At 33.6% G+C, this 25799-nt stretch overlaps 1 protein-coding gene across 2 annotated transcripts in view; it reads right to left on the bottom strand.

Moving 5' to 3' along the window:
• The window catches only part of LOC120418136 (ras-related protein Rap-2a), a 229810-nt gene that overhangs the window by 17465 nt on the left and 186546 nt on the right, over positions 1–25799 (bottom strand). For both annotated transcript variants that reach the window (XM_039580426.2, XM_039580423.2), the window contains exon 3: positions 671–808. In XM_039580426.2, the coding sequence (XP_039436360.1) occupies positions 671–808 (138 nt within the window). The remainder of the gene's footprint in view (positions 1–670; positions 809–25799) is intronic.

The following is a 25799-nucleotide window of genomic DNA, read 5'->3' as shown; positions in this document are numbered from 1 at the left end:
AAAGAAGTATCAACAGTATTTTGTACAGGCCTCAGGAAGCTTGAAAATTCAATGTCATATTTACAAAAAGTTGCGAAAAAAAAGTTGCCTACACGCCACTGATGTTGGTTATAATCACATCACCCCCCCCTTCACAATCGACCCGAAAAATCAGAAGGCAAAACATTTATTTTAAACTTCAAAATTTCAATTTATATTCAAATGAAATCATCTGCAATCAGTTTACAATGCATTCCCCTGCGTTTAGAATTATTTTCAACATGTTTGGGTTTGTTCAAAAATCTTTGAATTTTTGAAAATTTTCGATGTGCAGTACCATTAAAAGATTTTTTTTAGTTATAATTTTTATTTTCCTCAAATCTTACATTTTTTGAAAAGTAATGATTGCAAAAAAACTGAACTAGTTTAAAATTCATTTAAAAACACTTTTTCATTCAAATGTTGAGATTATGGCTTGTTATAATTTTTTTTTTTTTTTAAATTGGTTAAAACAAAAATGCTTATAGAAATCAATCTTTACAAATGAATAAAAAACATTGCATTTCTTCAAAAATTTAAAATATTTCTATAAAAATCTTTAATTCAATTGATTATATCAATTTTTACTAAATTATATACACAATACTCTTAAAACCCAAACTAGCTTCTTTAATTTCCCGTTCTAACTTACCTGAAATGTCTGGTGATTCGTTAACGAGTACATGACGATGAAGCCGTGCCCGTTCTTAATGTACAGATCCCGCATCGACGCAAACTGTTCCGTTCCGGCAGTGTCCAGGATTTCTAGCACGCAGGGTGAGTTGTCCACCTAGAGAGGGAGAAAAAAAAACAAAAAAAAAAGATGAATTAGTTCTCGAGTAATTCATAAAGCCATGTTCAAGATATACAGCACAAAAAACAACTCAAAACTATCCACTATCTTGTCCGAGCAAGTGTTTCTTGCGCTCAAGTGCAAGTCAGTCTCGGAAATTATTCCGAACCAACGCCGGCGGCGAAATAAATCATAAAAGTTCTTCCCGTTTTTCCGTTGGCCAGCAGCGGCCTCAAGCGCCTTCTGACTTCCGACTTGCTCCTCCGGCCAAAAGTGTGATAAGCACACGCGAATGTTAATCAAACAAGTTTATTTATGGCTTTCGGCACGGTTTTTCCTTTCAACCACCCTCGACGGAGGGCTCCGTTAAATCTTAGGGTGACCTAACGGTTCAATTTTGTATTAGGGTATACATTTAGGCGTTTGTTGTCTACTTTTAGGCGCTTTTTTGTTAAAATTTTCGAAGATGTTTTTTTCGTATCGCCCTAACAAAATTAGTTTTGCGTGCAAAAAAAACGTCTCAAAATTAAGCTTTTGTTCATCGCGTTCCCTTTCAATTCACACCAACCGCAAAATCGTCTAGTGAAAAAGAGAGAGAAAACAACTAAAACAACACTTAACCTCAAACCCGTTCGCCGTTCACTTCCGGTCCGGTCACGTGGCATAAATTTGTCCACCGTGGGCCGGAATACTCGGGGAAAAGTTTTAATACCTTCGCCAAGGCCCTTGTCGCCTTGGTGGAAAATCTGGTTCGGACTGACAATGGAGCTTTCAAGGTGTTTGGCTTAAGTTTAGCACCAGCTTTTGGCGTGCTATTGTAATCTATAATTAGTTTTTTGGGAAAAGATGGTGGTGGAAAACTTGTCAAGTGTTCCCTTTGTGAGGGAAATATTTTTGGAAAGGAGTTTAAAAGGTGATTTAATAGTTTGAAAAAGAAATTAAGACAATCTACACTAAAAAATCAAGAAATAAAATTTATGATAAATGTACAAAAATAAGCAATAAAATAGCTAAGATGAGCTTTATCAATAACTGAGTTTTTCAACAATTTACAATAAAAAAAATAGGAGTTACTGTTTCCAACCCTTTAAAAAAATGCTAGAATTTTTTTTAGGGAATTTTTAAATGGAGTTTCTAAGGAAAAATGCATAATTTTTTATTTGGGTTTCCATGATTTCAAAGAGCTCAATCAAAAACAAAAATGGAAAAGGTCGTCTCCCCAATCGCCCGTCACTATTGATCAGCGACAAAGAAAACTGTCAGTTTTCATAAACTTTTCCTCAAAACTTCCCCACTCAGCCTCCCAAGCTCCGAAACAAATACTGCTAATTGAAAACTTTCAACTCCGACAACTGGGCTCCACTCCTTTCTGTTCGTTTCAATGTATATTAATAAATTTCCCAATCCAACCAGAAGGGGTAGGGAAAAAGAAAAACTTTTCCCTTTTCCCCACTCAAGTCTGACCGGTGAAGAGCCACCTTTGTCCGAGCAAGCAACTTTTTCGCAACTTACCTGCACAACTTCCGGCACATGACATGCACCCGGACTTTCGACTGGTTAAAATGCAAACAACTTCTTCTTTTTTGGCTTTTTTGTTGTTGGTGTGTGTGTTTACGTAATCGGACAAAAAATAACATTGTTCGATTAAGTTGGTCCTTTTTGGCGCTGTGCTTTTGCAAAGTTTTTCCGGATGGCTTTGCAGCTTGAAGCTTGAAAGGTTGTTAACTTTGGAATTATTCAAATTGGAATACTTTAACGGCGGTGGTGCTATGAATACGTTTAGAGTTGAACGGTTTAATTCGAAGGGATTTTGAGCTTGGGAAAGTTGTTTTGGAAAACAAGAGCTTTCAGTGATAATGGTAGACCAGAATAGAGTTTTCTCGTAACAGGAGTCACTCGACTGATTTAAATCAAACTTGATCTTGTTTAAAGAATTTACAATTATGATTAAAACTTTTACCAACGTTCTTTCATCTCCTAGGAATTGCTTTTTTGTTTTCGTAATAAGACAATCAATTTTACAAGAAAGTTTTTTTTATGCATTTGATGTTTGAAATGATAAAAAAAAAACCATTTGCATCAGTAGTTGACTTATAAAAGCCATACAATTTTGACAGTTTTGCAAACAAAGCGCATGGAAATTATTCAAATATTCGTAAATTGGTATTATATATATTTAAAACACCAGTCTAATTTTTTTATTCTTTTTTTTATAAATATTTTGTTTCAAGGATGAAAATATCAATAAAAGTGTCTTTTTAATTATGATTTTTAACGAGGATTTCATGTATTCGATCATTCATTCATTTTACATAAAATTTCTGACCTTTTCCGATGACGGAAAGTATGGTTTAAGAAAAACTTTACTTGATTAATTTTCTACGATTTTTCAAAACGACTTTTCTTTGGATTTTTTTATTTTGATGAAACTTTTCCATGCATTCCCTATGTCAAAAGAAATTCTGCTCTTGAGAAGGGATTATCTGATCGATTTGATATCTTCGGCAAAGTTGTAGGTTAATGATCAGACTTCATGACTTTTTGGAAAATATAGATTTTAATTAAAATTAAAATTATTTTTTTTGTTTTGCTTTTTATGACTAAAGTTGAATTTCCATAATGTTTTTTTTATTTTAGATTTTTTTGATTTTCTAGGGTACTAAAAAATATTTTTTTAAAACCATAGTGCGTGATAGTGAAAAATCTGGTTAAGGAGATATGATTTTTTAAACAGCGTTTTGTTTATAAAAATATCAAAAATCTGGATTAATAAAAATATTTAAAATCATTTTTTTAAGCAAAATCGAATTTGCAATCGAAAAGTACTTTACAATTTTTATGACAATATGTACCATTTTAAATCAGCTACTTTTAACTTTTCAACAAAATTTAAAATTTAAAATAAATAAAAATTAAAAAAAATCCGGCATAACTTTTACAACGATCTATAAATCGATAATCTTCATAATTTTATGTTAAGACCCATTTTTTGAAATTTTGAAATTATTTTATTGACTCTGATTTTTATATATTTATGTGCCCATTTTGTACTACCAGCTGGCAAAATTGTATGGAGACTTGTGTGGAAAAACTTATGATACAAAATTACTTCTTTTGACATAGGGAATGTATGGACAATGTTTTATAAAAATAAAATCAAATACAAATTTATAAACCGCGAAATAATTTGCAAAAATCTAGAATACAATTAAATTTACAAATTTCATTCGATATTTTTCCCTTTTCAGGAGGTAATTCTCAGCATCTTTTTTAATTTTTAGTATTTTCATCTGCATTTATCCTGTTAAGTTTTTGTTTTTTTTTTAGCAGTTTTAGGCCTATTTTACAAACTCCCAGGATCATCTGTTGCCGTTTTGCAATGTATCATTATTTTCATGTCCATTTGGATTATTTTTTTAAGGGTTTTCCCATTTTTAAAATTTTAACATTAACCATTAGAATTTTAATCGCTACACAGTGTTTCATAACATAATCATGGACATAACCGAAATACCTTTATACTTATTTTGACAGAATAGTAGAGGAAATTAGTTGAAATTCGGATAAAGTTGAACCAAGGAAAAATATATTTGTTCAAACATTGGCAAAGTTACATTAAACAAATTTAACAGTTTTTTGAAATGCTTTTTGAAGATTCACAAATTTTTTTATAATAATTTTCTGGCAAAATTTTAGATCAAAAAATGTTTTGTTGGATCTTCGAGGATAAATATTGTTCTTTATAAGAAATGCTGGGGATTTTTGAGGGCAAAAAAAAAATGTCGTGTCAGGCCAGTTATAAAATATTGAAGTTTCACGGTACTCTTCCTCTGCTTAAAGTAACCACAAAAAAATGTTATTTGTGCATCGGAAAGTTACTGAAAAAGTAAACAGTTGTTCAAGATACAAAATATTTCCAATCTGACTTCAAATAACAGATTCACTTAAAGTACAATCAGAAAATAGGTGAAATAAAATTAAGCAAATGGAAATTTAAGTATTTCGAAAAAGTTTGGAAAAAAATCCATTTAAATTTTAAAACATATGTTATTGTTTCATTCCAGAAAGTTGAAAAAAGAAAACTTTATTTGATACTTAAACCGTGATCTAGTTTTAAGCTTTCTCTATTTCGATTCCCTTTCCCTTTCAATTAAAGTAAGTTTATTTTTTATTTTTCTCACTGGCAACAATTTAATTTACTAGCAATAATTGTTCTAAAATGGATTATGAAGAAACACACAGCTGAAAGGAACTCCAAAACTCTTTTATTTACCTCAAAAGAACTTATTGTTTCTTGATTATTCACCAATAAAACCGAATTGAAATTTAATACATAATTTTTTATTTTTATTTTGCTAACAATGTAGTTTGCTTATCGTTATTTCGTTGCTAACAAGTGTGGATTTGAGCAAATCGAAAACTGTACAGTCAGAGTACGGACAAATTTAAACACTCATACAAATATTACATTTCAACTTTAACCATCTATAACCTAACCCCGCCTTTAGACGGGCTTCGATCTAAAACATCGCCAAAAATCAATTTTCCAACCGATTTTTGATCTTTAAAGAGCATTGGAAAGAAGAACTCTTAAAATTTTAGAAAATTTCAGGGTTGGAAGTTTAACTTGTTTTATGTGACTTTGTCAATGTTTTTAAAAATGTCATTTTTTTAGTGGTCAACTTTGGCTGTGTTTTTTACTAACATTTCCAATATTTGCAGTAAAAAGAAGTATGCAGTAATTTTTGTAGTGTCCCAGACTATGCCTCTACGATTTTTTTTGCAATTTAAATGATGATGGTGCCATTCTATAGCTCAAAATGTGAAAAACACACAAAAAAAAAATGAAAAAGTGACTGTAAAAACGTGAAAAAATTAGATAGGCAAAATGTAATAATATTAGGTGGTAAAATAGGCCAAATACTACCAAAAACAAACATAAACTAAACAAGATAAATGCAATTTAAAATACTAAAAATAAAACAAGAAAAACATAAAACAAGAGAAGTAAAGTTTTTCGTAGAATAAAAGTTGCTCAAAATGACCTCCTGAACACGGGAAAAATAAAAAATTTCAAAATAAAATTTGGGCAGTAGAGGGTTAAAAAAAATCGAATTGAATTCAAAAGAAAACGGGTCAAATATAGTTGCTGTTAAATATTTTGCAATTTTTAATGAATTCCAACAAATCAGCTTCATTCAAATTTGTTGTTGAAATCTCACAGAACTATTCATCCACGAAAAGTGTGTTGTTTTGATTTCAAGTTTCCTGCATCAATCAGCAATTATTTGATCCCATTAAACGTGCATTTAATGTTCTTTCCTCAATCCATGGACGAAAAACTAGTAGAAAAAGAAAACCAACATCTCCATTCATTACGTTACGACCACATAAATACACCTGGGCAAAAAAGTGCGCCCATTCGGTTCCAGTTATTACGCTCAGCCCCGTGAGGGGTGGAAAATATATGCCCCCAGAACACGGAATCGCTCGTCCATCTTTTGGGATGGGTGGGTGGTAGAACAGGTATTTAATGACGCTCTACTGGTGCCGTAAAAACGGTAAAACCCATCGTCGTCAATTTTCCGTATGTTTTTACCCCTGCTCGAATTAAGGGAAAAATACTTCCGAACTCACACGTGTCCACGGAAAACTCCAAGTAAACATGCAGCAGTTAACTCGTTTTTTTATGGGCAATCTAGCCTTGATACACTAAACTCTACAACGACTTGCCTTAGTTAGTAGCATTCAGGACGGTAATTGTTGTTTACACGAATCGCAAACAGCCAGTCGATAGTTGGGACTGGACTAAACAAACAGAAAGAGTGATTGCAATTGGGTCAAAGGATCGACACAGAAATTTGTGCATTAGTAAATAGAAAGTTCATCTTTAAAAAAAAAAAAACATAAAAAATGCAGACAATTTATTTTTTATTTAAAAAAAAAAGCTAAACTGTACATAAATAAAATCACCACAGTGGTCAGTCTAGTTGCCATCAATTCACTTCTATTTTTAACTATTCCCAACTCAGCGACCACGTGCCCCAGTCACGATCCAACAGTGGGGCCACACGTGTTCCAGGAGGCAATCTAGTGCTCCTCACTAAACTAATATCCCCAAGGGCTTCAATAACCTTCTCCTGGACTGCTGCTGCCACTGTTGCAAATCCAGAGCAAGGTTGCTGCGATGATTGCTTTTTGGTGGGGCGCAAGTCAAGGCCTGCTTGGCTGCCTGGAAATGGATGTCGAAGTCAGTGTCGCGCGCGCGTCCTGTCAAATAGCCCCCGGGGAGGCAATATGACATCCAGGGAGATTCCTGTGAAGAACTTCAAGAGAAGCAATTTTCGCACCTCAATGTGATGAGGGCATCGAAATGACTTCGAAATTTAGAGAAAAATAATCTTTAAAAACAAAAAAATAATTATTGGAAAAAATAAGTATGATTATTCAAAATAAACCATCAAATTAAAAAAAAAGTCTCCTAAAATTGCCCGAAACTGCTTCGCCACGTGACGAAAATTTAACAATAAAACATTTATTTGTCGTCAAATTAGACGAATGTCTCGTGCAAAGCCCCCTCCAGAGGGAGAGGGGCCGTAAAACAAAAGCAAATTGTATCGATTTTCATCAAGCTTCAATTGCTGTCTGGTACCTCTTTATTTGACAAATTTCCTTCCTATTTGCCAGAATGCGCTTCAGTGGCCATAAATTCCTCCCTTTTTTTCGTTTGGCGACCTTATCGTTTGAGGCTTTCCCGGAAAATCACCTAGCAGTTAGAATTGGGCTTTCTTACTTCTTACCATGAAAAGTCTAAATTTGACAAAATTTCAACACTTTTGCTTCTCCTTTTGACAGAGTCGAAATAAAACAAACTAGATGTCCTGTTTCGAGGAATTCTTCTCGTTTCTTAAATCACCCCGCAAAAAAAAAAAAAAAAAAATGAGTGGAAATTGTCCTGCGAAGGGGAGCTGTGCGGGGCGGCACGTGCAGGCCGAAGGGAAATTCTTCGTGGGGGAATTGTTTATTTCGGGAATTCCCCTGCCAATCTGGCAGTGGGGAAGCAGAGGGAGTGAGAAGGGGTATGGTGTTTTCCCGAATAATAACTGGAATTCATTGGGCTTGCCAGTTCGGAAGGAAAATCGGTTTGTTTTATGATGCAGGAGTTCTCCTAATCAACCTACATTTTCAACAATTTAGCCGATTGTAAGCACATTTTTTATTTTATTTTAATAAAGTAATGTGCAATCAGGACATGATTCATGTTCAACATTATTTCCTACAAAAGTTTGAAAAATAAATCATCAGTTTTAGGTGAATTTTCATCAGGTTCACAATGTAACACATTTTCTATGTAAAATTACTCAAAAAAGAATATTACTTCAACCAACCAAATTTTCTACCTTCCAAAATTCTACTTTTTTTTTCTGTGTTAGACCACAAAGTAATGAAGATGAATTTCGTGGGTGATTTTTTTTTTGTAATATAAGACTGGTACAAATATTTTCAAACGTTTTTGTCACACCCCCCTTCAAAACCGGCCCGAAAAAAAGGGTACAAAAAACTTCGAAATTCAAATGGAAATTCTAAGGAAATCAACTGAAATCAACTTAAAATGCATTCATTTCATCATGTTTAGTTTTATAAAAAATCTTTAGAATTTTTGACCGCGAAAAGTTTTTTTTTCGCTAAATTATTCATTTTTCTCAAATATTATTTTTTTTCAAACTAGTGTATAATGCATTTTAAAACAAAATCCTCGACCCCGGTAAGAGCCGAGGGACAAAAACTTAAAAAAAAATTTGCATCGGCCTAACCTATTTTTAGATGTTATTTAACCTCGATGATTTGGAATAAGTGAATTTAAACAGTAAAAAAGTGCGTAAATTTGGAAAGTATAAAATTTGAAGTCTTAACATAACCTCTTTTATGATGTAATATTACCTCACTTCAGTCTGAAAAAGTGGAATTACACTGGAAAAGAGGTAAATTTACATATTTTTAGAGGTAAAATAATAATTTTTTTCTGAGTTTGATAATTACTCATTCCCAGATGTAAAATTACCATGACTTTTTTTTTATTGTGCCATTCATAAAAAGTTGAAAATTTACACATTTTCAGAAGTAAAATTGCATTTTTTCTCAAAACAAAATCTGTCAAATTCCCACTTAAATATAGTATAAATTCTAGTACTATTTTTACATCAAAATGTATGTTTTTATTTTAGTATGATTTGTTTTGTTCTGAATGTAGACTTCTGGGTTATTGCAAATTAAAAAGGTACATTAAATTTACCGTAAAATTACATGACTCATTTGACATTTGAACTTTTTTTTCGAAAACTTGAAAAAAAAAATTCCCACCAAATTTTTATCTTTCTTCGGTTTAGAAGCTAGATATCATGTTTTTAAAATTCATGAAAGATATTCTCAAGTTTAATATTTTGTATTTACCTTTTTTCATGTACATTCCAGATTCGATTATCCGAAGGCCTTGGCAAAATTTCACTTCGGATAATAGAAACACGAAAAAAAATGTTTTCTCGATGTCTTATTTTTGATTGTTGAGCTTCAGTATGACCCTTAAACTACTCTAAAGTGATTAAGAACTTCTTATTCCAAGATGGCGGCCAAAATGGCGATGATGAAATATTGAAAAATGTTTTTTTTCTTTTACTGGCAATCAACCATTCAAATTTGACTAAAATGGGGCTGCCAGAACTCAAATTTGATGTTAAAAGCAAGAAAATAAAAAATAAGAAAAAACTGGTGCGTGATTCGATTATCCGAAGTCCCATACAAACCTTCGGATAATCGAGGCTTCGGATAATCGAGTCTGGACCGTTCCTTAGCTTTACAGAAATTAACTGATTTTTCTATAATAAGAAAATTATTAAAATAATAATCAGAAACTAAGTTTGTCAAATTTATTTGCTCCATCTAGTGATTTTCATCTTAAGCATTATAATTGCAAAATATTGTATCAAAATTCTTAATTTCAAAAAGCTAAAAGAAAGTTAGAACCCCTGAGGGGGAACCGGAACATCACACGCGACCAAACGGGTCTCCCCCTTTTGTTGAACCGTTGACAATCCGTCAGTCCCGGGGTTGAAGGGGAGAGGTTTTTTTTCTCTCTCGCCGGACATGTCCAAAAAGGTGTGATATTTCGGAAAGGTGAAGTTTATTGACCTCCCCGTGTCGCCTGGGTGGGTGGGGAGTTGTGGGTGGAATTTTGGTTTCATTTTTGCGTTTGGAAAAATGTCCTTTATGGAGCATATAATGCTATTTGTGGCATAATTGGATACGTCTGTGGAAAGATTTTTGGGGAATTATTGAATTCTGAGAGTTATTCAGATTTAAAGGTGGTTTCGAATTTCATGGAAATATTCACTTCAATCACCTTCATGAAACCATTAAGAATTCAACTTAATTATTTCCACGATTCACCTTCGTTCCACATGCCAGAAAGCAATTTTCTGACCAAACCAACCGCCGATCGAAGCAGCCACATCAAGCGAAGTTATGTGCAGCTGCAAACATCCTTTTTGTACTTCCCGTGTGTGTGTGTAAAAAAGATGCTTCCTGGTTGGCGAACCGGAGGCCTCGGCGGATACCGTAATTAGTTTGTAATGAGTTTGGAACAGGTCAGTTTAGGGGGTGGTTAAAGGGCATGAAGGTCTTCCTGAACGGACGCGGCTAGACCAATGTTTCAACGAGATCGTCGTGCATGCAACCTGGATAACCCTTTACTGTTTAAGGGCATCAACATAAATTAATAAAAGAATACCACTTTGATCCAAAACTAATCAAATACAACAAATAGTGATAAAGCCAAAAGTCAGAAAATGAATAAAAAAAAAATGTAAGAATCAAAAATTATAGTACAACAAAGCTGAGGGTTAAAAGTGCTTGCATGTTTTTGGCGCCGACGTTCCTCATGCTTTTCGGTGGTTGCACTTTCATTGAATTTTCCCCCCTCCTCGGAAAAAAGTTAATTTAATTGGCCCGTAAATAAGCGAACCTCTGAGGTTACATGGGCCCTTGAAAATTTTCCTCCTGGTAAGCCTCTGTGTGTGTGTGTGTTCTAAAAGAGGGTTGATCCTTTTTCAGTCTGCCAACAAACAACAGCAACAAACCGTAAGCAGACGACGTCTTTCGTGTGGAAGGAAACTCGTTAAGGGAAACTTACCTCCTCCTTCTTCTTGGCCATTTTTAAAGGAAAAGGGACCCTACATTTCCTTCACGAAAGCACCACTCGACTTGCATTTGCACACTCACACACAACACGAGACGAGTGACTCAATTTGGGTTTCCATCCAGGGAGGTGGAAGGAACGATGTGTGTGAGAGTGTGTTTGAATGGTTAAGCTTTGTATGGTCTGAGGTGAGGGTTTTCCGCGCCAGACGCTTAGCAGTGGGTGTAAAAGGTGGTCAAAATTTGACCAATTTTTCAGAGAGTGATGATCAATTTGTTTAGAAAATGATTGATAGCTTCACCTTAACGTAAGAAAAAAATAAAATAAGTTGATATAAATCAGGGTGGCCACCAAATTTTTAATTTGCAATTCCAGGATTTTTCCCGGATTTCCAAAAAAAAAAAATCGATTCCAAAGGTATCAAAATTTCAGTTTTTTTCCTAGTTCAGACGTTATTTTTAACAACTTTCGTCATAACATGACATTTTTTTCTTGTTTATATTTTCATAAATCATTAAACATGTTTAATTTTTTGGTTCTCTTCTTTATCGATATTCGCAAATATTTTTAAAACATTAGCTTTTTCTTTCCAAGAATAATGTTTGGTCATAGTTAAGATCATGAAAAAACTACAGAGTTATTTCACAATAAAATTTGTGAAAACGGTACTTTAAAAATATATGTTCAAAAGTCCAAAAAAATTAAACTCAGAATTAATACATATGAAACATATATCAAAAATTCCAGACATCCTAAATTCTAGAATACTAAAATTCTAAATCTCTAAGATTTAAAAATTCTGAGATCCTGAAATTTTAAAATTACGAAATTCTTCAAAATTTGCATGTCCGATTTTATTAGTTTCCTAATTATTTTTTTTAGTTTTGGATTTTTTTATTCTTTAAATTTCTGAATTTCTGATTTAAATTTTTTATTTTAGTTTTTTTGTTTTACATTTTGTTTAAATTATTTGTATTGTTGATTTTTTTGATTCCAAGTTTTTATTTTTTTTTGAAAGCTAATCTAAATTTTTATGTTTGATGAAATTTTAAGAAAAAATTAAAGGCATAAATATTTTTGTTATCAATTTATTAGTTTCAGAAATAATGAAATTATATTTTTTTTTATTCATGATTTTTTTTAATTTTTTAAATTGTCATTTTTAGATTCCTGAAATTATGAAATATTTAATTATTGGAATTTGTAAAATTTCTGAACTTCAGAATTTTTTATATTTTTTTCAGAAATAAAGAAATTTTATAAATTTAATTCTTTTAAATTTGTATGTTTGATTTTAAAAGTATTCAAATAATCATTTTTTTTTAAATTTCGGATTTTTAAATTTCTGATTTTCTAAATTTATTTTTCATCAATTATAAAAAAATCAAATTTATTTTTTTTCTAAAAATTTTCATCAATCATCAAAATTGCAATCAGGTATCAAAATTAAAAAAAAAACTTTGGAATCCAAAAAATCAATAATACAAATAAAAAAACTTAAACAAAAAACTAAAAAGATTGAATTTAGATAATCAGAATTGAAAAAAAATAAAAAAAATTAAAAAAACCGGATACTTATAAAATCAAACATGCAAATTTAAAAGAATTTTAAAAAGAAAATTACAAAATTTCTTAAAACATGAAAAATCTATTTAAAATTCTGATTTTTTTTTTATGTTCAGAAATTTCACATATTTCAAAAGTTTTGAATTCATGAATTCAAAAATTTAGAGTTTCATTATATCTGAAACTAATAGATTCAAATTCAAATTCGGTTTTATTGGTGAATAATCAGATACAATAAGTTCTTTTGAGGTACAAAACAGAGTTTTGGAGTTCCTTTCAGCTGTGTGTTACATCATAATCCATTTTGGAACAGTTATTGCTTGTAAATAAAGGTGTTGCCAAGAGTAAGAAAAATTAAGAAAAAAAAACTTACTAAACTTGCTAGGAAAAGGGGATAGAAATAGAGAAAGCTTAAAACTAGATCACAGTTTTTTATCCTTTAGATGTGCTTAATCATTAATTCCCCCAGGGCTAGAAATTGCTCCGCCTTGTTACGGCAGCTCCGAAACCGCGTCATCATCTCCCCCGCGAGAGCAAAGAACTCCGGCAGGGTAAAGAGATCTTCCCCGGTCACTTCTTGCTGGGCCGCATTGCCGCTGCCGGCAGCAACCACGCTGGCAAACGATCGCCCCCAGCCAGGAGGGAACGCTGAGTTGTCCGCTGGAACCGTTCGCTGGCCAGCTGCAGGAACGGCTGCACTCGTACTTCGCTGAGGAGGGTGGGACGCTGCTGCTTTCTTCTTCCTCTTTTGCTGCTCCTCGAGGTAGGACTTGCGCGCGACGCATCCGCGGTAATTACCGGTATGGTTACCGCCGCAGTTCGCGCACTTTACGCGCGGCTTGGTTTGTTCTGCGTTTTCCCCCAAGTCCGCCTTTCGTGGCAGTGCGCACACCTCCGAGAGGTGTGACTCACCGCACTTCACGCAGAGTTTCATTATATCTGAAACTAATAGATTCATAACATAAATATTTATGCCATTTTCTTAAAATTTTCATCAATTATAAAAATTTCAATTATGTATAAAAAAAAACTTTGGAATCAAAAAAATCAACAATACAAACATTAAAAAAAATCTAACACCAAAAGTTTTTTTTTTAATGCTTAAAAAAAATTTAAGAAAAATGGCGTAAATATTTATGTTATGAATCTATTAGTTTCAGATATAATAAAACTCTAAATTTTTGAATTCATGAATTTTTAAATTTTTAATTTTTAGATTCCTAAATCTTTGAAATAATTATCTTTTGAAATATGTGAAATTTCTGAACATAAAAAAAAATCAGAATTTTAAATAGATTTTTCATGTATTAAGAAATTTTGTAATTTTCTTTTTAAAATTCTTTTAAATTTGCATGTTTGATTTTATAAGTATCCATTTTTTTTAATTTATTTTTTATTTTTTTTCAATTCTGATTATCTAAATTCAATCTTTTTAGTTTTTTGTTTAAGTTTTTTTATTTGTGTTATTGATTTTTTGGATTCCAAAGTTTTTTTTTTAAATTTTGATACCTAATTGCAATTTAGATGATTGATGAAAATTTTTAGAAAAAAATAAAGGGAATTCATTTATTTCAGAAATAATTAAATTCTATATTTTTGAATTCTTGAATTTTTTAAATGTCAAAATTTTTTATTTTCAAATTCCTAAAACTTTGAAATATTTAACCATTGGAATTTGTGAAATTTTATTAATTTTTGCGCTTCAAAATTTTATAATTTTGAATATTTTTCTCAGAAATTAGGAAATTTAAAAATGCAAATTTAGTTATTTTGAATTCCTGAATTTTAAAATGTTTTATAGATCGCAAAATTAAAAATATTTTTTGTATAATTTTGAAGTTTGGAATTGCAATTTTTTTAGTTTTTTAATAGTTGTACTTTTGAATTACAAATCTTCGGAATCTATAAATTAAAAAATCCTGAGAATTAAACTTGCATTGTTATTACTGTTTTTTTTTAATTTTGAGCAAAAAACAAAAGCCGTAGTTTTAAATTTCAGCGTTTCAAGATTCTGTGGCAACTGTTCACGCTCCATACAAATATCCATGGCATCACAATTTTTATAAAAAAAAGTGTTTAAAATTTCATTAGAAACTAGCACAGTTTTGTAAATATTGCCATGTTGTTGATTTGTTTTTGCTTTGATGTACATTGAAATTTAATTTAATTTTTTTTTTTCAAACGAGCCACACTAAATTTCAACTTTTTGCACGGAGTGTATATGAAAAAAAAATCAAGAAAAAGAACTTTCGGGGAACTTGCTCAATTTTTCAATCTGAGAGAATTGCTCAACTGAGAATCCAGAACTAGGAATATATGTGATCAAAAAGTATTTAAAAGTTTTAGTTTTCAAATGTAATGAAATTGATCCCACTATCCTCACATGTTCGGAATTTCACTTGAAAGTGTATGGTAATGCGACCTATTCCTGAAATGCATTTTTCTGCTTGGCCAAACTTGGAGAGCATTTTCGTGTACTACTACCGACATTCGGTGAAAATGGCATCCTCTTACCAATATCATAATTCAAGCTCAGTAATATCTCGAGAACGTCGCAAACATTGCATAACACTGGAGAAGGAGAACTCACTCCCTCCCCAATTGCTAATGCACATTTCGCAATTGAAGAAAACCGTCAATATTTGCCCGAAGAGAATTTTATTCAAATGCCAAACGCCAACAAAACGCGCCTCCTTGCAAAAGTGCATCTCCAACTCTCAGAACAAGACGAGTGTAGAGGCAAACTCTCGGCGTTTGCACTCTCGCAAAAATTTCCTCAATCACAAAAATCAACAAAACGTAATTGGATTAATTCCTCGGTATTTTGCCCCGGCGTGTCAGAGATCTGGGAAAAGCGCGTTTTCCAGGTCACCTGCTTCGTTCCAGTGCTCAACTTTTGTAACATTAATGTAGAGTTGGATGTTAGCAGTGTTGGGAAAAGTTGGAGACGAGCAAAAAAAACTGATGGGGTCGAGACTTGAACGCACGCTGTGCGCTTGCGAGCCCGGCGACCTAACAGCCTGGGCTAAATGAACAGCTATTGCAAGTTGGACTGAAAATTCAGATCAATTCATTAAGGATCATTTTGAGAGGTTTTTTTGTCGCTTTTTGAGGAAAATTGTGTACGAAATTCTAGGAGCTTCATTTTTCAAGGTTTTTCAAAAATTTAGATTAATTTGTTGAAAATTTCAATCTCTGAACATCTCGTTATCAACAAAGGTCCATTCTTCCACGGAAAAGTGCATCCTTGATAGGTAAACGACAAAGAAGTACCTTCTCCTTGAAGGCGGAATAAATGATCGACGAGCAAAGTTTCCTTCATATTGCTGGGACCCAAAAATTGATAGCTGAAAAACTTTCCTTCTGACAACTGGTAACCTGCTCGAAGCTGCTGCCGTTCTGATTGTTATTTTATTGCGTTTTCGACACCGGAAAAAAAGTGGAACAAGAATTCGTCCTTCTTCGCAGTATCGTCCTTGCGAGAGAAAGAAAGGTTATTTTTATAACTTTTCACAGGAAAATAGGGGGGAAATGGGAGTGATTTTTCTCCATAGTTTCTTTTATTGGCACTGAACCGGAAGACACACGGGAAGTGAGAGATCGGTTTCGGTGTCTGCCCGGAGGAAACTGTCTGGTTCCGGTGCAGCGTGAAGGACACCAGGAGTTGCATTCATTCAGAATGACGTTGACGTGAGTGTGTGTGTGTAAATTGTTAAGAAGGACCTGTTCCTGGAGCCAATAAAGTGACGTGTTTTCCTTTCCGGGAAATGTCTTTGTTGTCTGTGACAACACCAGTGGAAGAGAGTGTCTTGGTTACGAGGTAGGATATTAAGTTCTTGATATCCTTAGAGTAGCAAGACTCCACTTTATTAGGTGTGAACCTTCAAGTTGGAGATTCCTAGAAAACAGCATATTGTATAAAGTCCATAAATCAATAAGCAGGTCCTCATATTTACTTACACTAATCCCTCCCCCTTAACCCACGAATCACACGGTTCGGTGCCCAGCCAAAATCCATCAAACTTGTCATCATTCAGAAGGGATTCCCTTCGTTGCAATCCCTAACGAACGAATGTCTCCCGTCCCCACCACATTGCGCGTTGATCCCGTAAACAAGGGGAAACTCGACAGACAAATCGATACTCCTAACAGGATCAGCGCGGATCTACTTAACAAAACCCTCGAGGGACCACCATCCTTAGTGGAATCCAGTAAGGTGTGGTTAATGAAATGCGGGTGGGGAAAAGCCCTTTGGCAGCCATTTGCCATAAATCATCCATCGTGCGTGCGTGTGTAGACTTTCCACGTGTCTGGGCACACCTGGTGGGGGGCTGGATGCTGTTGTACACGTGATAACGTTACTTGGGATTGCAGGGAATTGTGACGCCGTGAGAGGTGCACCGTTGGAAGATAGTATGGAAATTTACGTGATTTGCTATGTAATTTTTTATTTGAAGCAGTAGAAAAACTAGTTTTTTTCAAAGATTGTAAAGTCATTAAATAAGTTTAAAACGAATGTGCAGTTCTTTTTTTTTAATTCTGCATGTAATTCAAAAATGTTGAAAGAAATGTAAATTTACACGCAATTTTCCGTAATTTTTTATTAAAACAATTCAAATCTAGTTTTCATGGTAGATGAGTTGCTCGTGTGGGTCTCGTGGCGCAGGGGTAGCGGCTTCGGCTGCCGATCCCGATGATGCTATGAGACGCGGGTTCGATTCCCGCCTTATCCACTGAGCTTCTATCGGATGGTGAAGTAAAACGTCGGTCCCGGTTTCTCCTGTCTCGTCAGAGGCGCTGGAGCAGAAATCCCACGTTAGAGGAAGGCCATGCCCCGGGGGGCGTAGTGCCAATAGTTTCGTTTTCGTTTTTTCGTAGATGAGTTGCATCTTAAACGTTTTTAAATTAGTAATTTTTATATTTTCCAACAAATTTGGGATGTGCTCTGTTAGAAAATAGTTTGTAAATGTTACATAGTTTGTTACGTATTTTTTTAAATAATATATTTTGATAGATTGTAGAGTCAATCATTGAAACAGTTTAAAGCTAATGCGCATTCTTAAACATATTTTTTTTCTGAAATTGCTTGTGATTGAATAATGTTGAAAGAACTGTAAATTTACACGCAATTTTCCGTAACTTTTCATTAGAACTATACTGCCCATGTTCGTATAAATGTCCCATATGCAAAAAAAGCATGCTGAGAAAAACGCATTTAAGGTTTTTCCCACACATAAACTTACGGGTTAAGTTTTCGCAAAAAAAAACTGGATTTCATCCTGATTTCTAGAACAAAGTACTGGATGTTGTACACAGCTAAAAAAGTAGTAATCCAGCTGCGTGTAAAAGGCATGGGTGTAAAATAAATATTGCATTATTTTATGCAATTTTATGTGATTTTACACCCTGAAAAATGTAGCCCATCAGTATGGGAAACCTACTTGGCCGAAATGTCAAGCTCATATATGCGTTTATCCTTACAGTTTTTCATCGGTCTGATGGCCGAGTGGGCTAAGGCGCCAGTCCATACTGTTGGTGCTGGGTTTGAATCCCGTCGGTTGCAACTTTTTTTTTGTGTTTGGAAAAAATGTACATGCAGTGTGTAATATTAAGTGTTTATTTTGACGAAGGTGATGTGCATGCTTTTGCATGCGATTTTACCATCGGATTTTTTGCTATGTAGGCTCTTTTGAAAGATTACACGATTTTGAACTTAACTGCATCATTAACTCAAAAGTGATGAAAATGCATATGGGACATTTATGCGATCAGGGGCAGTATACAGATCTAGTTTTTCATGAAAGTTGAGTCGCTATCTTGAACATTTTAAAAGTTGCATTTTTTATATTTTTTAGCATAAAAGCATAAAAGTAATCAAAAAAGTTTGATTGGGATCATTTTCTTGTAATGAAAAGAAGATGAAATTCGTAATTTTATTAAATAATATGAAAAATATTGTTATTCATGGGTTAATGAAAAACACATTTTCAAACAGTTTTACGACCTTTGAATTTATTTTAGTCTGAAATTAGCATGTTGTGGAACAAGAGTAAAACAATGTGTAATTGTACATGAATTGTTATGTAATAATCAAAAGAATGTAAAAATTAATATTATTCATGGTAGTAAAGTCACTCTCTAATACATTTAATAAAACATATTTTTTGAGTATTTTTGTTTTTGAAAAGCACATGTAATAGAAATAGAATAATAGAAGTTAAAGGAAAATGTGAGTAATGTTTTACTAAATCGGTATTTTTTTTTTAATTTCATTTTTTGTATTTTTTAATACGGCTGAAACTTTTATGAAGCTTATGGAGCGAAGCCATTTTGCATCATTAGTTTGTCCATATAATTTTCCTTACAAATTTGGTAGCTGTCCATACAAAAATTATATAAGAAAATTCAAAAATCTGCATCTTTTGAAGGATTTTTTTGATCGATTTGGTGTCTTCCGCAATGTTGTAAGTTTGGATAAGGATTACACTGAAAAAAAAAAACACAAGGTACATTTTTTTTAATTTTTAATTTAATTTTTTGTCACTAAATCATGTTTTTTTTTATTTTTTTTATTTTTTGATATGTTTTAGGGGACATCAAATGCCAATTTTTTTGAAATTTCCTGGTTGTGCAATAAATCTTTGGTTTGGGTTTGGGTTTGGGTTTGGGTTGAGAAGACTAGCTATAAATAATTTATACAGACGCTTACATGTAATTTTTCAAACAATTTTTTTGTCGTGTAGTTGAGAAGCGAATATTTTTTACATAAAGAAAACATGTGAAAATAAAGATACAATTTTCAATTTAAACTTCATGTAATTTTACACAGTGCAAAATTACGCCACACAACCAGTATAGAAGCCTCAACCCTCTGAGAAGAATAATGTGTGTGCCCTCCTGTAGGATTCCTGCTGAGAAAATGTTTTCGTATCATGCGGCGTGAGGACGCACACACACCCGCACGTGAACTTGCACGTGGGAGCAAAATTGAAAAGGTTCCTTGTAATTGGTTTTGATGGGAATCCACACGGGCAGGATTCTCCAGGAGTGTGGTTTAGGAGCTGGGGAGCAGTCTGCAACTTTGAATTATGTGAGAATTTTTCAATATTTTTGTTAATTTTTCAACATTTTTGTAAATTTTGGAAATTTGTGTGCAAACTTTTGGTTTTTTTTGTGCAAATAAAAAAAATTATTTTTTTGTACTTTCACCCAATATCAGATTGCTTACAATAAAATGAAAAAAAAAAAACTTGCATGCAAGGCATTGACATTACAACAACGACATCTGTGCGTGAATAGCAAATGCTTCTTAGGGCTAGCCTAATTTGCTTTAGAAATAACTAAATTAAAGAAAGAGAAAACCTCTGTGATTTCAAATCGAGTCATGTTGTTTACGAGACTTCCCCACAAGTTGTTTACCAGTCAACACTCAAACTAGCATCATTGTGTGCAGAATTGCATTCCACCGTCTAATGGCAATTCCTAGTCCAGGCAGAGAAAAGCTGCAAGTCTTCCATCGAGCGGTCGAAGGACGATAACAACAAGCTTGTTTGTGTCGTGATTTTTCTTTGTCTAGCTGGATTACCATACTCTTGGCTGGTCTGGAACGAGGAGGGAAATTGTTGCTAATAGAATATCGTGCTGCAACTCGGTTGGTGATAGCATGGAGCAATCAACGATTCTCTTCAAGAGGAGAGTTGCAGTTCGGGGTGTAAACACATGAAGTGATTTGAAAAAAAAAGTGTTTCTAGTGGGATTCGAACTTAGGCCTTTTGAGTGATGGTCGATCACGCTACCCTAATGCCACCGTTGTTGGTTCGCTAACAATGTTTTAAAAATTGCATTTTTAATTGGTTTTCATACATTCTTGCAGTCTACAAGCCTTCCCAGGACTGTGTCAGCAGCGACAATGTTGTCCACCGTCGTTTAAAGCCGAGTAACCTTAAACCTCTGGCCAGTCAAACCATTTGCTTGGTGGCACCCCCGAAGGGGCCTGACCCCAATTCCTTTGGCCAAAGTCCGGCCACGCCGTGTTACACATGAAGTTCTAACCTTAATTCCTGGCTTTTCATCGACCAACCCTTTTTATGGGTGCGCCTGGCCTCGTTTTTGTTTCTCTCGCCATATCGCATTGCAAATTTGCAAACTTTTAATGAGATTACCACTGGACGATGTCGTCGAGGACGACGCCGCTACCGTCTGGTCAAAAGAAGATAACGCAGACCTTTTCGCAAACACTCAATTTAGGGGGTAGTTTAATCTAGCGATTTAGCGCTCCTTCACGGTCGTAAATTAACTCCCCTCTATAGCCCATATCGAAGCGCTATAAAAACCGCAAAAACCACCCACTTTTTTCCCAGCCAATCAAACGCCAATTGAAGCTCGTGACGCGCTGCGGGAATCTTAGTCCTGAATCCTGAAGTCCCCCAGGAAGAGCTCCTTCTTGGCAGCCAATAAAACGCGCTCTCAACTTTTTTTACGATCCCGTCGTAAAACTTACTGGGAGCCATTGTTTGCATGATTTCCGCGCGTTTTTCACGGGAAGAGAAGCAGGGGCTTTTCTTTTGCCAATTCAACTATTTTATTGGCCCATATCCTGAGGGGTAGTAAAGGCTGTAATCGATATTGATTGTGGGAGCACACACACACACACACACACTGTGAGAAGATGTCGTAAAAGTGAACAAGTTTATAAATGTTTATTTGATTTTTCGTAATTTGCTGCAAACTGAATGTTGCCTGATGCTATGGAAAAAACATAAATCAAGACATTAAAATTCATGAAAAATTGCACACTCCGAAAAAAATTTGTAAAACTGCCAAAAATTTATGAGTTTTTTTTTCTTGCTAAACAATGTAATTTTTGTGTTCCGAAAAACTAAGACTTTGCTCATCTTATTTCATTATAACAACTCACAAAAAGGTAAAAAAGCATTTTTTTATTTATTTATAGACTACAACTTTTTGCAATTTTATGCTCTTCTATTACTACTTTAGTAACACATTTTCAAAAAAATGGCATGATCACAAGAAATAAGATTTTTTTTATTAAAAATGTTGATTGATAATCTTGTTTGATTATCTATTTTATATTAACTACTGTAGTAATATTAACAGTGTATGAAACACATATAATTAAATTGACAATATAAGAAATAGAAATGGCAAAGGGTTTAAAACAATTTGCGAACTCTTTGATTGAAAAAATAAACTCAATCAGAATTTTGAGTAAACCTTTAAATTGGAGTTCATTTTTTACTACTTTGACCAATTAGACTCTCGTTTGTCTATCCACACCATTTCAAGTTGCAAATTATTGGAGCAAAGTTTTTTCCTCAAATATCCTGAATGGAAGGTCACAATATAAAATGGATTAAAGTGATTAAGAATATTGTTAAAGCAACATCTTTCCGATTTTTTTTTATATATTTTAAACAATATCTACATAAAAAAGCAATTAAATTTTACATCTGGTAATGTTAAAATTTTAGATATTTTTAACTGTGTGAAGTAAATTTAAATCATAAGATGTTTCCAGTGCAAACAATCATTTTAGCCGTAGAATGTACAAAACAACGTTAAAAACAAAACCCAATGTTAAAAAATAATTATTTGTAATTTTCTAGAAGCGTCTAAAATGTCACATAAAAAATCATCTTGCAAAGGTTGCTAACGATAACCTTATCGTTATCGAAGTACGATTATTTTATCGCCAGTTACCGACGAACTTATTCATACAAAACAAGCCTTACCCGACAAACTTCGTTCTGCCTTTTTTCGTTTGTTGACGTTTTTAACTTGTTTGCTTATTCAGCCTCCTGTGATCAAAATTTGATTTTACGTAACTTTTCCCATACAATCTGCAGATTTTCCGGAATCGGTTCCAGAGTGGCCAAAGTTGTAACTTGTAACTAACTGTAAAAAATATAAAAATTGAAATTACAAGCCTAGGTTTCAACATTTGGAAGAAAAAAGTGTTTTAAAATGCATTTTACAGACGTACTGTTGCTTTCCAATCATTATTTTTGAAAATATCGAGGTGTTGACGGAATTTTTTTTTTCGCAAAAAAAAGAAAACTTTTAAATTTTTGAATTTTGAGATAACAATTCGGAAAATTCTCAAACCTTGAGGAAAAAAATCGATTTTATAAATTCATTGATTATACAATTGAATTGAACTATTTTATTTTTTGTTTGAAATTTTAGAAAATTTAGCATAAAATTATAAATTAACCTTTTTAGGCCCACCCTCCAAACACAACAATAAAAAAAACTTGCCTTGCAAATTATGAACATTTTTGTTTTTTTTTTTTAATATCAGTATTTTGCAAAAATGGGTATTATTTACACTAGAAGTATTAATACAGTGCAAATCTGTTGAAACAATGTCACTAAGTTTGATTTTTGAATTTTATTTGAAATATGGAAAAATTAAGGTACTTTCATAAGAATACGGAAATAGCATAGCATAGCATAGCATAGCATAACGGGTCTGCACCACGCTGTAGGGGGTGCCACAATGGTCAATTCAATATTCTTAGACAATTTGATTGCTGCCCGGTACAACCAAGAATATCTAAGCACGTAAATTTCCACACTGTGCTCCAAGGCTACGCCCATACAGTCCCGTGGGGATTTGGGAGGGGATGTTTTTGTTGTTCACTAGTGGCAAAAGTGCAGGGAACCCATGCGACTTTTAAAAGTGAACGGAATATTTTTGGGAGGTTTGGAATGGGGGTTAGGGGAATTTCATCGGGCCGATGAAAATGGTTGAGTGCGTAATGTATTTAATGATTTGAATGTTTGTAAGTGTAAATGTGAGTCTGTAGTGTATTATCTAATAAGCATATAGTTTTGTAATAATGATAAATAATAAATATAATAAATATAGTAAATAAAATAAATATAATAAATATAATAAATATAATAACAACAATCAAGATGATTCCAGGAAGCTGTAAAAAAAACACTTATTTAAAATATAAATGCTCCAGATGGTTCCCATGCTGTTTTAGAAAGTTTCGTTAATTTAAGCAGTTTGATCATATATGGTATGAGGAGATGGTATATTACAGGAAAGGAATAGGATAAGGAATAATATGAACATTTAAATAAATCATATAGTGAGTAGACAAATTTACATGTAGACATTTGATTTAAAATAATTCCAGGAAGCTGTAAAAAATTAAAATAATTTTAAAACTAATACTCCAGATGGAAACACAAATTAAACAACAAAGACACAAGAATCCTAAAACGCGGCTTCGCACCTTCCACATAATTCGACATGAACACGATCACGAATACAGCACAAAAAGAACGCCACAAAAATCCATCTTCCCGGCGCTGCTGCTCACACGACACTGACGCGCAATAATATTCATTAGCACAATGACCCCCCTCACCGCAAGCATGATATGAACACGATCACGAATACAGCACAAAAAGAACGCCACAAAAATCCATCTTCCCGGCGCTGCTGCTCACACGACACTGACGCGCAATAATATTCATTAGCACAATGACCCCCCTCACCGCATGCATGATATGAGCACGATCACGAATACAGCACAAAAAGAACGCCACAAAAATCCATCTTCCCGGCGCTGCTGCTCACACGACACTGACGCGCAATAATATTCATTAGCACAATGACCCCCCTCACCGCAGGCATGATATGAGCACGATCACGAATACAGCACAAAAAGAACGCCACAAAAATCCATCTTCCCGGCGCTGCTGCTCACACGACACTCTACTTTCATAAGAATACGGAAATTTGCAAAAAAAAAAAACAGTTTTTACACTAAAAATTCTAATACCGCAAGAATGTATACAATTTTCGCCTCCTTTTATATCTAGATTACCAAGTAAGGAAGATAACGTGTTTACCTACTTCCAAAATGTCTAAAAGAGTTAAAAAAAATCCATTCAAAATTTCGCGTCGTTTTTTTGACCCACTTCAAAAAGTCTCGAAAAATCAGGGGGCTAAAAAATTTCCTACAACATTATTCAAATTGAAAAATCGTGAGCAATCAATTCTCAATTTTATTTAACATACACTAAATAAAATTTCTTTCAGCATTTATAACCTTTTTTGTTTACAAATTTTACATTTTGGGATCACAGATCGGAAAAGACATGAAACCTAGAAAAAAAAAAATATTTTCATAAATTAATTGATAAATTTGCCAATTTGCTACAGACGCATAACTGTAATGATGTTTGAAACATGTTGTGATACTACCTGCTGATTTTAACTTTTGAAAATTTGTGTGAAATTTAGTGTTTTGCATATTGCAATTGCTGAACGCTTTTCGCAGATTTTTTTTTATTCTCCCTTTTTGTTATAATTTTTCATAGAGGTTTTGAAAGTCAGTTAACTCTTGTATAATAAAGATGCAAAAAAAAAAATTGAGTATTATCATTTGAGTATTATCGAAAAATATTTCTAATTTCAAGGAATGCAAAAACTCGCTTGGATTATACTTTATTCAACTTTGAATAAATGTTTTGTGGACCATTAAAAAATGGAAAATCTATCTTGAATTTGGAAACTTTTTTCGAACCAGATGATTTATTCCAGGAAATAATAAAAAGTTGATATTTTTTCTTTAAAATAAAGTTTAAAATTTAAAAATATCCTTTCAAACATATTCAAACCCAGCTAAAGTTAAACTGATTTTATAAGATATAAGCATAGGTGCCCACCAGCAGTTGCTACTCCGTTATTGACCATGACCTCCAGCAGTTACATCCACGAGCCGTGGAAGATGAGTGGGTGCTATCTTTCCTCGCTTCGCAACTTCTCAAAGGCCCCTATCATGCTGATCAATACCGGCGCCGGCCACGACCAGTGGTAGGGTCACGGGGAAGTGGATGGGAATGTTAGTCCGATACTTGAGTGATAGAGACCGCCCAATCAACTACTTCTCCGACAAAGTATCACATAAGTTTTGAGGGGGTTAGTAGATGGGTATGAGGTCAGGATTCACGAGTGGCAGTGATGTGACCATGAGCATTTTGTTTATCGGTTGAAAATTTTAAATCTTAGGCAGCCGGCTGCGGAAAGACAAATAATTGATAATTTAAAAATGTTTTTTTAATCAAACGCGTGCCAACCGAGCAGTAGTGCTATGGGCTGGACTCATCATTATATTTTTGCGGTTTGTACAATTTAGATTACGCGAGCAAATTTCAAAAATAGTAAATAAAAGACGCTTTGCGCTT

Source organism: Culex pipiens, chromosome 2 (assembly GCF_016801865.2).
Source record: "Culex pipiens pallens isolate TS chromosome 2, TS_CPP_V2, whole genome shotgun sequence".
NCBI classification, from domain to species: domain Eukaryota; kingdom Metazoa; phylum Arthropoda; class Insecta; order Diptera; family Culicidae; genus Culex; species Culex pipiens.
This window is presented reverse-complemented; position numbering and strand designations above follow the sequence as displayed.